The following is a 14,233-nucleotide window of genomic DNA, read 5'->3' as shown; positions in this document are numbered from 1 at the left end:
TTTGGAGAGAGCAGAGGTCGCGGTGTATGGTGGAAGGGCGAGGAGGGTGAAAGGGTTTGGAGAGAGCAGAGGTCTCGGTGTGTGGAGGGAGAGGAGGGTGAAAGGGTTTGGAGAGAGCAGAGGTCTCGGTGTGTGGAGGGAGAGGAGGGTGAAAGGGTTTGGAGAGAGCAGAGGTCTCTGTGTATGGTGGAAGGGCGAGGAGGGTGAAAGGGTTTGGAGAGAGCAGAGGTCTCGGTGTGTGGAGGGAGAGGAGGGTGAAAGGGTTTGGAGAGAGCAGAGGTCTCGGTGTGTGGAGGGAGAGGAGGGTGAAAGGGTTTGGAGAGAGCAGAGGTCTCGGTGTGTGGAGGGAGAGGAGGGTAAAAGGGTTTGGAGAGAGCAGAGGTCGCGGTGTATGGTGGAAGGGAGAGGAGGGTGAAAGGGTTTGGAGAGAGCAGAGGTCTCGGTGTGTGGAGGGAGAGGAGGGTAAAAGGGTTTGGAGAGAGCAGAGGTCACGGTGTATGGTGGAAGGGAGAGGAGGGTGAAAGGGTTTGGAGAGAGCAGAGGTCTCGGTGTGTGGAGGGAGAGGAGGGTAAAAGGGTTTGGAGAGAGCAGAGGTCACGGTGTGTGGAGGGAGAGGAGGGTAAAAGGGTTTGGAGAGAGCAGAGGTCTCGGTGTGTGGAGGGCGAGGAGGGTGAAAGGGTTTGGAGAGAGCAGAGGTCTCGGTGTGTGGAGGGAGAGGAGGGTGAAAGGGTTTGGAGAGAGCAGAGGTCTCGGTGTGTGGAGGGAGAGGAGGGTAAAAGGGTTTGGAGAGAGCAGAGGTCGCGGTGTATGGTGGAAGGGAGAGGAGGGTGAAAGGGTTTGGAGAGAGCAGAGGTCTCGGTGTGTGGAGGGAGAGGAGGGTAAAAGGGTTTGGAGAGAGCAGAGGTCACGGTGTATGGTGGAAGGGAGAGGAGGGTGAAAGGGTTTGGAGAGAGCAGAGGTCTCGGTGTGTGGAGGGAGAGGAGGGTAAAAGGGTTTGGAGAGAGCAGAGGTCACGGTGTGTGGAGGGAGAGGAGGGTAAAAGGGTTTGGAGAGAGCAGAGGTCTCGGTGTGTGGTGGGAGAGGAGGGTAAAAGGGTTTGGAGAGAGCAGAGGTCGCGGTGTATGGTGGAAGGGAGAGGAGGGTGAAAGGGTTTGGAGAGAGCAGAGGTCTCGGTGTGTGGAGGGAGAGGAGGGTGAAAGGGTTTGGAGAGAGCAGAGGTCTCGGTGTGTGGAGGGAGAGGAGGGTAAAAGGGTTTGGAGAGAGCAGAGGTCGCGGTGTATGGTGGAAGGGAGAGGAGGGTGAAAGGGTTTGGAGAGAGCAGAGGTCTCGGTGTGTGGAGGGAGAGGAGGGTAAAAGGGTTTGGAGAGAGCAGAGGTCACGGTGTGTGGAGGGAGAGGAGGGTAAAAGGGTTTGGAGAGAGCAGAGGTCTCGGTGTGTGGTGGGAGAGGAGGGTAAAAGGGTTTGGAGAGAGCAGAGGTCGCGGTGTATGGTGGAAGGGAGAGGAGGGTGAAAGGGTTTGGAGAGAGCAGAGGTCTCGGTGTGTGGAGGGAGAGGAGGGTAAAAGGGTTTGGAGAGAGCAGAGGTCGCGGTGTATGGTGGAAGGGAGAGGAGGGTGAAAGGGTTTGGAGAGAGCAGAGGTCTCGGTGTGTGGAGGGAGAGGAGGGTAAAAGGGTTTGGAGAGAGCAGAGGTCGCGGTGTATGGTGGAAGGGAGAGGAGGGTGAAAGGGTTTGGAGAGAGCAGAGGTCTCGGTGTGTGGAGGGAGAGGAGGGTAAAAGGGTTTGGAGAGAGCAGAGGTCGCGGTGTATGGTGGAAGGGAGAGGAGGGTGAAAGGGTTTGGAGAGAGCAGAGGTCTCGGTGTGTGGAGGGAGAGGAGGGTAAAAGGGTTTGGAGAGAGCAGAGGTCGCGGTGTATGGTGGAAGGGAGAGGAGGGTGAAAGGGTTTGGAGAGAGCAGAGGTCGCGGTTGTCCTGTCCAGGACAAGGGCACTAGGACCCTGGGGCAGCGCAGGGGCGAGGGGACACCGGACACCACATCCGGTCAAGGGGTGGGGAGAGAGACATTCTGATACTGGACCTCGAAGCATGAGGTCGTGATCTGCATATGCTGTAAGGAACAAGAATAAAGGCATACCTGTACAACACTATCGTGTCCTGCGTGCTTTCCTGGGTCTGGGGACATTACATCTGGCGACGAGGACGACGGACCGCATGCTGTGCCATCGGAACATCGTGAGTTGAACCAGGAGCCCACCCTGGATTGCGTCGTGGTCAAGAAGGAAGAGGGAAGAGTGAAGCGCCATCCAGAAGAAAGCAGCGACGTGGGAGCCCACCCCGACCGCCGGAAACGAAGAAGAAACGAGCCCGGTAAGCGCCAGCTAAAAGAGCGCGAGCTTCAAGATATAAAAGAAAAGCCAGCGCGAGCTCTCGCGAGAGTCTCGGCGGCCATATTGGGGCCAGGCGCGAGGGCCAATAGGGACGAAGAACAAGCGCGGCGGCCATTTTGAGGTCAGGCTGCATCGCGATTGGCCGCGAAGTCCCGCGAGAAGACGGCGGCCATCTTAGAATCAGGCTGTACAAGCCAATAGGAACAGAGAACGAGTGCGGCAGCCATCTTAAAGTCAGGCAAAGGGCGAAAAACATCTGAAAGTGCCGATCAAAGAGGAGAAAAGGCACAAAGAAGGACAAATAACGACAAGTGGGCATAAATACATAAATACATGTACATAAGAGAAACACCAGAAGAAAAGGGGCCAATAAAAGGACAAAGGAAAGAAAAGAAAGGAAATCAAGAAAAAGGCACAAACAAGCATATGCAAAGGCAAAAAGAGGCAAAATAAGAAAATAAGGGTTGAACAAGGAGCAATAGAACAAAGAACAGAAAAGAAGGTGACAGCACAACGAACAGGTGCAAATAAAGAAGATACAAGAGAACAAAGCACAGACAAAGAAGAAAATAAAGAAAGAACAAAGGGTGACAAGGACAAATAAGAGAATCGAACTAAAGGAATTGAGCGCTCATAAAGCACAAGCGAAGACAAAAACAGTGAATAAGAGAAAAAGACAACAAGTAAAAGGACAAAGGAAAGAAAAGAAAGGAAATTAAGATAAAGGCACAAACAAGGATATGCAAAGGCAAAAAGAGGCAAAATAAAGGACAAAAGAAAGAAAAGAAAGGAAATTAAGGAAAAGGCACAAACAAGCATATGCAAAGGCAAAAAGAGGCAAGGGGCAAATAAAAGGACAAAGGAAAGAAAAGAAAGGAAATTAAGAAAAAGGCACAAACAAGCATATGCAAAGGCAAAAAGAGGCAAAATAAGAAAATAAGGGTTGAACAAGGAGCAATAGAACAAAGAACAGAAAAGAAGGTGACAGCACAACGAACAGGTGCAAATAAAGAAGATACAAGAGAACTAAGCACAGACAAAGAAGAAAATAAAGAAAGAACAAAGGGTGACAAGGACGAATAAGAGAATCGAACTAAAGGAATTGAGCGCTAATAAAGCACAACCGAAGAAAAAAAAAAAACAGTGAATAAGAGAAAAAGACAACAAGTAAAAAGAAAGAAAGGAAAATAAAGACACATAAGAGAAAATAAAGACGACAAAGTGCAGAGCACAGAAAACAGAAGAGTGCCAGAGAAAAAACAAAAAAAAAGAGTGCCAGGAAGAGCACGGAGAATAGAAGAGTGCCGGAAGAGCACGGAGAATAGAAGAGTGCCAGGAAGAGCACAGGAAACAGAAGAGTGCCAGGAAGAGCACGGAGAATAGAAGAGTGCCGGAAGAGCACGGAGAATAGAAGAGTGCCAGGAAGAGCACAGGAAACAGAAGAGTGCCAGGAAGAGCACGGAGAATAGAAGAGTGCCTGGAAGAGCACGGAGAATAGAAGAGTGCCGGAAGAGCACGGAGAATAGAAGAGTGCCAGGAAGAGCACAGGAAACAGAAGAGTGACAGAAAGAGCACGGGAAACAACAAAAGAATACCAGGAAGCGCACACGAAAGAGTGTCAAGAAGAGCACAGAAAAGAAGAAATGACAGACCCCAAGCCAGAAAGACAAAGTGCACAATACAGAAAACCACCACCATTCAACTTGTCGGAGCCACAAGTAGGAATAAGGTGGGAGAATTGTATCAGACATCTGGAGAGATACATGGAAGAGACTGATGTGACAGAGGCAAAGAAACTGGGTCTATTACTAAATTATGCAGGCGATGACATTGGGGACCTCCTAGTGACGCTACCAACAAAGGAAACAACTACTTATAAAAAACTAAAGAAATGTTTAACAATGAAATTTGACCAGCAAAGAAATATTGATCTTGAAAGATACAATTTCGCAACTGCGTCTCAACAAATAGGCGAAACACCAGATGACTTTGCGACCAGACTGAGGAAACTTGTAACACATTGTGAATTTGACAAATTTGACAACACACAAGCAATAAGATTGCGAATAATAGAAGGATGCCGTGACAGGAGCTTCCGTGCAAAAATACTAAAAGAGCCAACATCACTAGAAAACATCCTGGCCCTAGCAAGAGCGGAGGCTAGAGCGACAGCAGACGCAAAAGAAATGGAGCGAGGAAATTTCACAGAAGAAACAGCGCCGTGCCTGTTGAGCAACGTCACAACGCAAATGATGGGTCTCATGGCAACTGAAAGACTGGAAGAAGATGATGCCATCACAAGCACCCCACCGAAGGGGCTAACAAACAAAGGAAAACGTGTCACATGGACCGAAGAGCACCACAAAGAATTGAAAGAGATCAGATTTGCTATGACGGCCGAGGACGACGCAGCACATGCTGACCGGGGACAGCGCAGAAAGCCAAATTCAGATGGCAACGAAATAGAACTGGTAGCAAAGGTGACACAACATCAACAAAAAAAATAATTACCGAAGACAGGTGGTGGAAATGAGAGAATGAAGAAGAGTGAGACTATCACACACAAGAAAGAAAAAGCGTGGAACAAGAAGACACTGCTGCAAGAGCTCAAACAGCAAACGCAACAACAAAGGCTCAGGAGAAAAAAGGAAGACATGCGACGAAACGGAAAAGAAAGAAAGGAGGCATTGCGATGGTCAAAGAAGGACAAGCGAGGAAATGGAGCAACGAGATCACCGGAGGCAAATTGAAGATGACAAAAGCAAAAGAACGGGTGGCAAAGGCGGCAGTTTGGCCAGTGTCACGTCACAGGGCACCTTTCGCATGTCAGCAAGGCAGACGCAAGAGAAGCGGAAAGGTCAAAGCAAGAACTATAGAAAGGCACACAAAAGGAAGAAGCTCAAGCGGATATCAGAAAACAGCGATCAAGAAGGAAACACATGGAACCAAAGAGACTAATTGAAGAGGTGTAAACGAAGAGGCCTCTGGGCCATCGAACAACATATCTCTCTCTCTCTCTCTCTCTCTCTCTCTCTCTCTCTCTCTCTCTCTCTCTCTCTCTCTCTCTCTCTCTCTCTCTCTCTCTCTCTCTCTCTCTCTCTCTCTCTCTCTCTCTCTCTCTCTAATGTTTGTTTTGCAACAGGGGGGAGATGTCCTGTCCAGGACAACGGCACTAGGACCCTGGGGCAGCACAGGGGCGAGGGGACACCGGACACCACATCCGGTCAAGGGGTGGGGAGAGAGACATTCTGATACTGGACCTCGAAGCATGAGGTCGTGATCTGCATATGCTGTAAGGAACAAGAATAAAGGCATACCTGTACAACACTATCGTGTCCTGCGTGCTTTCCTGGGTCTGGGGACACTACAGCGGTGTGTGGTGGAAGGGAGAGGAGGGTGAAAGGGTTTGGAGAGAGCAGAGGTCGCGGTGTGTGGTGGAAGGGAGAGGAGGGTGAAAGGGTTTGGAGAGAGCAGAGGTCGCGGTGTGTGGAAGGAGGGAGTGGTGGGTGCAGGCAGAGAGAGAGAGCAGAGGTCTCGGTGTGTGGAGGGAGAGGAGGGTGCAAGGGTTTGGAGAGAGCAGAGGTCGCGGTGTGTGGAGGGAGAGGAGGGTGAAAGGGTTTGGAGAGAGCAGAGGTCACGGTGTGTGGAGGGAGAGGAGGGTGAAAGGGTTTGGAGAGAGCAGAGGTCACGGTGTGTGGAGGGAGAGGAGGGTGAAAGGGTTTGGAGAGAGCAGAGGTCTCGGTGTGTGGAGGGAGAGGAGGGTAAAAGGGTTTGGAGAGAGCAGAGGTCGCGGTGTATGGTGGAAGGGAGAGGAGGGTGAAAGGGTTTGGAGAGAGCAGAGGTCTCGGTGTGTGGAGGGAGAGGAGGGTAAAAGGGTTTGGAGAGAGCAGAGGTCGCGGTGTGTGGTGGGAGAGGAGGGTAAAAGGGTTTGGAGAGAGCAGAGGTCGCGGTGTGTGGTGGGAGAGGAGGGTAAAAGGGTTTGGAGAGAGCAGAGGTCCCGGTGTGTGGTGGAAGGGAGAGGAGGGTGAAAGGGTTTGGAGAGAGCAGAGGTCGCGGTGTATGGTGGAAGGGAGAGGAGGGTGAAAGGGTTTGGAGAGAGCAGAGGTCGCGGTGTGTGGAGGGAGAGGAGGGTGAAAGGGTTTGGAGAGAGCAGAGGTCTCGGTGTGTGGAGGGAGAGGAGGGTGAAAGGGTTTGGAGAGAGCAGAGGTCACGGTGTGTGGAGGGAGAGGAGGGTGCAGGCAGAGAGAGAGCAGAGGTCTCGGTGTGTGGAGGGAGAGGAGGGTGCAGGCAGAGAGAGAGCAGAGGTCGCGGTGTGTGGAGGGAGAGGAGGGTGCAGGCAGAGAGAGAGCAGAGGTCGCGGTGTGTGGAGGGAGAGGAGGGTGCAGGCAGAGAGAGAGCAGAGGTCGCGGTGTGTAAGTGGTCGAGGTCTGAAGAGGTCTGAAGAGGGACATTGTGGGGGAGTCTGACATACCTTGTCCCCCTGGGTTCAGGATCCTTCCATAGTCTTCAGGCAGGAGGAGGTTGGCATTGGCCAGGGCTGTGGCGTCTCCAGCCCCTGCGCAGGTGGCCTCGCCCAGGAGCAGGACCAGGAGGCAGGCGGATTGGCACCAGAAGAACATCTTGAGGGCAGAACCGGGGCTTCCTGTGGAAGGAGAGGAGAGGAATGCTGGTTACAGCCTTCAACCAGCAGGGTCTGTCCAGAAGGACATGTCAGCTAAACACCAATGAAACCCCAAAGACCAAGATCAAGAACCCACAGAACAGAGGGTCCAGGAGCAGCCGGTGAGTGTGCACTCCAGGGATCACTCGGATAACCACGAGAGAGAGCTCGGGCCCCTGCATGGAGGGTCCAGGAGCAGCCGGTGAGTGTGCACTCCAGGGATCACTCGATAACCATGAGAGAGAGCGCGGGCACCCTGCATGGAGGGCCCAGGAGCAGCGGGTGAGTGGGCACTCCAGGGATCACTCGATAACCATGAGAGAGCGCGGGCACCCTGCATGGAGGGTCCAGGAGCAGCCGGTGAGTGGGCACTCCAGGGATCACTCGATAACCATGAGAGAGAGCTCGGGCCCCCTGCATGGAGGGTCCAGGAGCAGCGGGTGAGTGGGCACTCCAGGGGTCACTCAGATACCCACGAGAGAGAGCTCGGGCAACCTGCATGGAGGGTCCAGGAGCAGCGGGTGAGTGTGCACTCCAGGGATCACTCGGATACCCACAAGAGAGAGCTCGGGCAACCTGCATGGAGGGTCCAGGAGCAGCCGGTGAGTGTGCACTCCAGGGATCACTCGGATACCCACAAGAGAGAGCTCGGGCAACCTGCATGGAGGGTCCAGGAGCAGCCGGTGAGTGTGCACTCCAGGGATCACTCAGATACCCACGAGAGAGAGCTCGGGCCCCCTGCATGGAGGGCCAGAGCGCAGCGGACATGTGCGTTGCGTTCTGCACCCCGGGGCACTCTCTTACGACAGAAGGGTCCTCAGATGCTTGTGCAGCCCCTTCTGTAACACAGATCATGCGGACTCAATTGTCAGGGGGTGTCCCCCCTTACGCATAGGGCGTAGCCCCCAGCTCATGATGGAAACATAACAATCCCCAGCACAAGTTTCGCAATTTCAAAAAAGTGACAGCAGTAGCATCTGTAAGTCCACTTAAACACAAAACAGACACAGCAATGAGGTTCTTTGTTTCTTTGTTTTCTTTTCCTCTGTTTCCTTTTCATTCATACTGGTTCTCAGCCAGCCAACACGTGTTTCGTCACAACAGCGGGAATATAAACCCACGACTTTTTCAAGGCTATAATGTCTCTCGTTCTCATCCATTTCAAATGTGGTGATAATTCCAACCCACACGATTCTTCGGCGTAGAGAAATCGTACTTTTGTAGCTTCCGATATGTTTATTCCCTGAGAACCGAATATTTTAGTGTGCTCTTTTAAAGAACACATGTATGTTCTGTGCTGGTTCCACGTGTACACATGCTAGTGCTGTCACTTTTTTGAAATTACGAAAGGTGTTCTAGGGATTGTTATTACGTTTATTTGTAGCTTAGGACATAAGGTTTGGGGAGGCTGGTGGTTCTCTCCATCCTTCGGCACCGTTGAAGCAAAAGAGTTAGCGAGATATTGTGTTATTCACTCTTGTAGCACCAGGACCCTGTGTATTACACCACCGACCATTTGTTTAATGGTGAAAACACCTTAAGTTTGCATCCGTGCCATATTACGCACGCAGGCGCAGAGGCAAACAGGTCGTCAGGACGCACACTGGGCGGTGCCCCCAGGAGCAAACTCTGCCAGGGGAAAGAGTATTCAACAAGCCTCCTAGGCACCCCTGCAGGTGGTGGCCGTCACTCATTGCACCCACCTGCAGGGGCATCCCTTCCCCCGTTCAAAGGCAGTCCAGAGGGATCGGCTGCTCCGAACGGCCGACCCCGCAGTATCTGTCATACACCGCACCTAGTGCAAGGTGTGTCCAGAGACAAACAGGGACCGTGCACTCTATGCATAATACAGCTCAGGTCTCACCTCTAAGAAACATCATCACTGGAAGAAGCCAGAAACCTGCTCTAGAAGCGAGAAGAAACCTCACCTGGTAACCACTAGAAAACCTGTAAAGAACTCAGAGACTGCAGGAAGGGAAAGATCTGGCCACGTCTTCCCATGTTACAGGGCTCCACAGCCAGAAAACACCAGAAATACAATCAGAAATGGGAAACAACCTTTACAACGCAACCATTACATCGCAACATCCTTTACAACGCATGACACTACAACACATACCATTACAACGCATGACACTACATCGGATGTCAGAAATTGTGAGTATTAAGGACCCCCTGTGAATTAATTTAATTCCCGGGACAGGGTAAAGCATACAGTGAAAAACAACACTCCCAGGCAATATATAACATGTGCAATGTAGAAAAAGAGTTAAAAAAGGAAGACTTAAAAAACAATACATTTTTATTATATCAACAAATACATTTATTCCTTTCTAATTGATCTTGACACTCTACTATTTTTTATTAATCTTGTTGTGATGGCGGTTTGGATGGCCAGAGCCTGCGTGGAGAAACGCAGCGACCTATTTGTACTGGACGGGGTCATCGTGATGGATCGTGAGGGTTTGGGCTGAACTTGATTGGACTTTGCTGCACTGTTTCTTTTGTCTTTGCTGGGTGGTATCTGTGGGAGCGAGGGCCAGATGTGAATCTGATTGTCTGATTATTAGTCTGATATGCTCGGGACAGGATTGCTGCCTCTGTGGTGCCGGGGGTCGGGCGGGATGGTCCTTTTTCTGTTTGCGGCTCCCCTACGGACTGTCTCTTGATTTGCTAAAATTTGCTTAACACTACGGTAGGGGGTGTCTGCTTTTGGCGGGGGGATGGGAGTCCGGGAGCTCGTATCGTTTCGCAACATTCTCCTCCTCCAACTTTTTCCCTTCCTTGGGGCGTAGTTTAGGGGGCGACAGGCACGCTGCTAGTGGGGTTAGGTCGTAGCCATCTGCAGGGGTGTAGGGTGGGGGGTTGTGGGGGGTTTATTATTTTTCCTTTGTTATTTTCTATGACCATTCTATTTCCCTTTTCCCTTCTTCACAAGAGATGTGGCGTATTTTCCTGATTTTTGCCTAAACGTATCTGGGTGTCATATGTCTGCCTCGTATATCCTGTACTCCTGGTGGGCGGGTGCTGTGGGGAGGGGGTGCCTGCGGTCATTGCTATCTAATTGTTTTGCTTCTGCTTTCCGCTGGTATTGATTTCTTTGCTGATTCTAACTGTACGGTATTTCTTCGCTTCACTTGCCCGTCCACAGCTGTGTTGTATTCGTTTATGACACCCGATATGTATATTTCTGCTCTTGTGTTATAATAATAAAAAGATTTATAAAAAAAAAACCAAATACATTTATACTTAAAAAACATCAACCACTGACTTTCATTGATGCATATCATAAAATCATTAAGAAAATAGACAATTTAATATTGGTAGAGATGGTTTCTTCAACGCGCGTTTCAGCACTGGAAGGGCCTTCGTCAGGAAATTACCACAAAACAATTTATACGTATATATTTCTCAGAATGGATTTAGATAGTGACGTCAAAATTCTGGATCATGTTAGCAAAAGAGGTATATTCTGTGGGGCGCAGTCGCCTCCTAGCGTGAAGAGCGCGTAGATTAGATTCGTTGCTTTGCAGACTCAAACGCGGCTCTATGTTAATAAATGAACTGACCGGAGGGCGTGTGCTTACTTGTTAAATAAACATATGGTCTGCGGGGTACAATCAACTCACAATGAAAACAGTACGCGGGCTGTGTTTATTATTTTCACAATCTTGAATGCGGCTCTATGTTAATAGATGCACTGGCGGGAGGGCGCATGCTGACTCCTTAGAGGGGCAATGAAAACCTCCTATCTTCTTCCGTCACGGAACTGGTTTAACGCCGGTATCGCTGAAACCTTTAGTTGATCATACCCCGCAGAGCATATGTTTATTTAACAAGTAAGCACACGCCCTCCGGTCAGTGGGTGGTTGCTGGTTGCAAACAGTATCGAATTCCCTGCTGTGGACTTACGATATGAAGCTGTCTGTATACTACCATTTTCCACAAACACCCTCAGGTCTAGGTAGTCCACTGCCACTGGGCTAACTGTCCCCGAGAAGTGCAGGTTTAATTCATTCGTATTAAGTATATTGATGTACTCATAGGCTGAATCAGTTGTCCCCTGCCACACAATAAACAGATCATCGATATATCGATGCCACACAACCACTCTACCACTAGTTGTCCCACTTTCGTAGGACTTGGGCACCTGCTTCACCCACCAGCCAACGAACAAGTTTGCATAGCTGGGGGCAAAGCAGGTGCCCATCGCGGTACCAGAGGTCTGCCTATAATATTAGTCCTTAAACAAAAAGGTATTGTTCATTAGACAGAACTCTATAAACTCTATTAGCATTTGATTGTGTTCTGAATATCGTAACTGGTGTTTGTCCAAATAGAACTGTGCCACCTTTAAACCATCCTTATGGTCTATACAAGTGTACAGGCTGGTGATATCTAGTACCATTAGTTTATATGAGGAATCCCATATCGGATCCGTGATTTCATTCAAAAAGTCCTTGGTGTCTTTTATGTATGATATCAGTTGTGTAATGTAATCCAGTACTTATATAGCGCACAAATCACCCCCGAAGGGGTCTCAAGGCGCTGGGGGCCGTTGGGAAGATGAAGCGAGCTATTGCCCAGAGTCGCATGGTGCTAGGCAGACCCCTGCCGCCGGAGCCAGGGATCGAACCGTGATCCCCAGCGTCCAGCGTCAATCGCCCTGGCCGTGGTGTCACATACATAAATAAAAAATGATCGATAAACATAGATAAGTGCTCAGTAAGACTGTTCTCTGAGGAAACAATCGGCCTGCCGGGTGGGTTCACGCTGTCTTTGTGCAACTTCGGGATATGGTAAAAGGTCTGGACTACTGGATTCGTACTGCGAAGAAACATATGTTCTTCAGTTCCCAACATGTATTTTTCATACCATGATTTGATCAGTTCATCATAACTTCTTATGCTCTTTTGATAGATGTCACTTGTCGTTCTTTCATAATGTTTGTCATCCGACAACTGCCGTAGAGCTTCCGTACAGTATTGTTCCCTGGTTTGGAGAACTACGTTTCCGCCTTTGTCTGAAGGCTTTATTATTATTGACATATCCTGCATTAGATTTTGTAATGCTGCCCTTTCCGCCATTGTTACATTGCTCTTCTTACAGCCTTTAGTTGTCTTCGATCTAAATTTCAGGAGGTCATTGACCATGGCTTTCGAAAAGACATCAATTGCGTCAAGCGGCATTTGCGGATTAAAAAGCGATGTTGGTTTGAATGGGCTTTCTTCCCTTTCTTGCTCAATTCCAATTTTCTTGGCTCTCTCTGCCATATTGTTGTTAATGGCTGTATTCAGTAGCTGGTAAATCCTTCCCAGTCAACATATCTGTAGCTGTTATTCTTTGTGTTACTATTCTTGTATCCTTCATGTTAGAACTTAATTTAAAATATTTGTGAAGTTTAAGTTTTCGTACAAAACTGAAAAGATCGATTCTAGTTTGTGTGTATTCCAGGTGACTGCTAGGACAAAATGCTAATCCCAAGCTCAGTACTCTCTGATCTCAATTTCTGTTAGGGGTTTGGCTGTAAGATTGACCAACTTTTGGAGAATCTTCATTTACAACAAGACAACTCAGCCATTAACAACAATATGGCAAAGAGAGCCAAGAAAGTGTCTCCTGAAACGCGTATTGCCTGAAAGGCTGTAAGATGTTGTTTTAAGGACCCTGCTTATCCCTTTGAAGCCATCAAAATAAAGGAGATTGAAACACGAAGTGAGAGGCCCTCAATTTGGGAGCAGCTTTCATTTGGATGTATAGCGGTCTGCTCTGGCCGCGAGGAGCCCCGCTGCTGAAGAGCAGTTCCACAGCGTGTTCTAGGTGAAAGAAGCTTGCACTGCTGCCAGGCTCTACCGGTCGGCTCTGGCCGCGAGGAGCCCCGCTGCTGAAGAGCAGTTCCACAGCGTGTTCTAGGTGAAAGAAGCTTGCACTGCTGCCAGGCTCTACCGGTCGGCTCTGGCCGCGAGGAGCCCCGCTGCTGAAGAGCAGTTCCACAGCGTGTTCTAGGTGAAAGTAGCTTGCACTGCTGCCAGGCTCTACCAGTCGGCTCTGGCCGCGAGGAGCCCCGCTGCTGAAGAGCAGTTCCACAGCGTGGTCTAGGTGAAAGAAGCTTGCACTGCTGCCAGGCTCTACCAGTCGGCTCTGGCCGCGAGGAGCCCCGCTGCTGAAGAGCAGTTCCACAGCGTGTTCTAGGTGAAAGAAGCTTGCACTGCTGCCAGGCTCTACCGGTCGGCTCTGGCCGCGAGGAGCCCCGCTGCTGAAGAGCAGTTCCACAGCGTGTTCTAGGTGAAAGAAGCTTGCACTGCTGCCAGGCTCTACCGGTCGGCTCTGGCCGCGAGGAGCCCCGCTGCTGAAGAGCAGTTCCACAGCGTGTTCTAGGTGAAAGAAGCTTGCACTGCTGCCAGGCTCTACCAGTCGGCTCTGGCCGCGAGGAGCCCCGCTGCTGAAGAGCAGATCCACAGCGTGTTCTAGGTGAAAGAAGCTTGCACTGCTGCCAGGCTCTACCAGTCGGCTCTGGCCGCGAGGAGCCCTGCTGCTGAAGAGCAGTTCCACAGCGTGTTCTAGTTGAAAGAAGCTTGCACTGCTCCCAGGCTCTACCAGTCGGTTCTGGCCGCGAGGAGCCCCGCTGCTGAAGAGCAGTTCCACAGCGTGTTCTAGGTGAAAGAAGCTTGCACTGCTGCCAGGCTCTACCAGTCGGCTCTGGCTGCGAGGAGCCCCGCTGCTGAAGAGCAGTTCCACAGCGTGTTCTAGGTGAAAGAAGCTTGCACTGCTGCCAGGCTCTACCAGTCGGCTCTGGCCGCGAGGAGCCCCGCTGCTGAAGAGCAGTTCCACAGCGTGTTCTAGGGGAAAGAAGCTTGCACTGCTGCCAGGCTCTACCAGTCGGCTCTGGCCGCGAGGAGCCCCGCTGCTGAAGAGCAGTTTCACAGCGTGTTCTAGGTGAAAGAAGCTTGCACTGCTGCCAGGCTCTACCAGTCGGCTCTGGCCGCGAGGAGCCCCGCTGCTGAAGAGCAGTTCCACAGCGTGTTCTAGGGGAAAGAAGCTTGCACTGCTGCCAGGCTCTACCAGTCGGCTCTGGCCGCGAGGAGCCCCGCTGCTGAAGAGCAGTTCCACAGCGTGTTCTAGGTGAAAGAAGCTTGCACTGCTGCCAGGCTCTACCAGTCGGCTCTGGCCGCGAGGAGCCCCGCTGATGA

At 50.7% G+C, this 14,233-nt stretch overlaps 1 protein-coding gene across 18 annotated transcripts in view; it reads right to left on the bottom strand.

Annotated features, from left to right (window-relative positions):
- Positions 1–14,233, bottom strand: part of LOC144780847 (fibrinogen-like protein 1-like protein) — a 77,434-nt gene that overhangs the window by 18,278 nt on the left and 44,923 nt on the right. For all 18 annotated transcript variants that reach the window (XR_013600791.1, XR_013600793.1, XR_013600789.1 and 15 more), the window contains exon 2: positions 6,855–7,025. Coding sequence is in view for 1 of the 18 variants with exons in the window: in XM_078659343.1 (XP_078515469.1) it covers positions 6,855–7,002 (148 nt within the window). In the remaining 17 variants the exon portion in view is untranslated. The remainder of the gene's footprint in view (positions 1–6,854; positions 7,026–14,233) is intronic.

Source organism: Lissotriton helveticus, chromosome 9 (genome assembly GCF_964261635.1).
Source record: "Lissotriton helveticus chromosome 9, aLisHel1.1, whole genome shotgun sequence".
In the NCBI taxonomy this organism is placed as follows: Eukaryota; Metazoa; Chordata; class Amphibia; order Caudata; family Salamandridae; genus Lissotriton; species Lissotriton helveticus.
The sequence above is the reverse complement of the archived record's forward strand: the minus strand, read 5'-3'. Positions and strand labels throughout refer to the sequence as shown.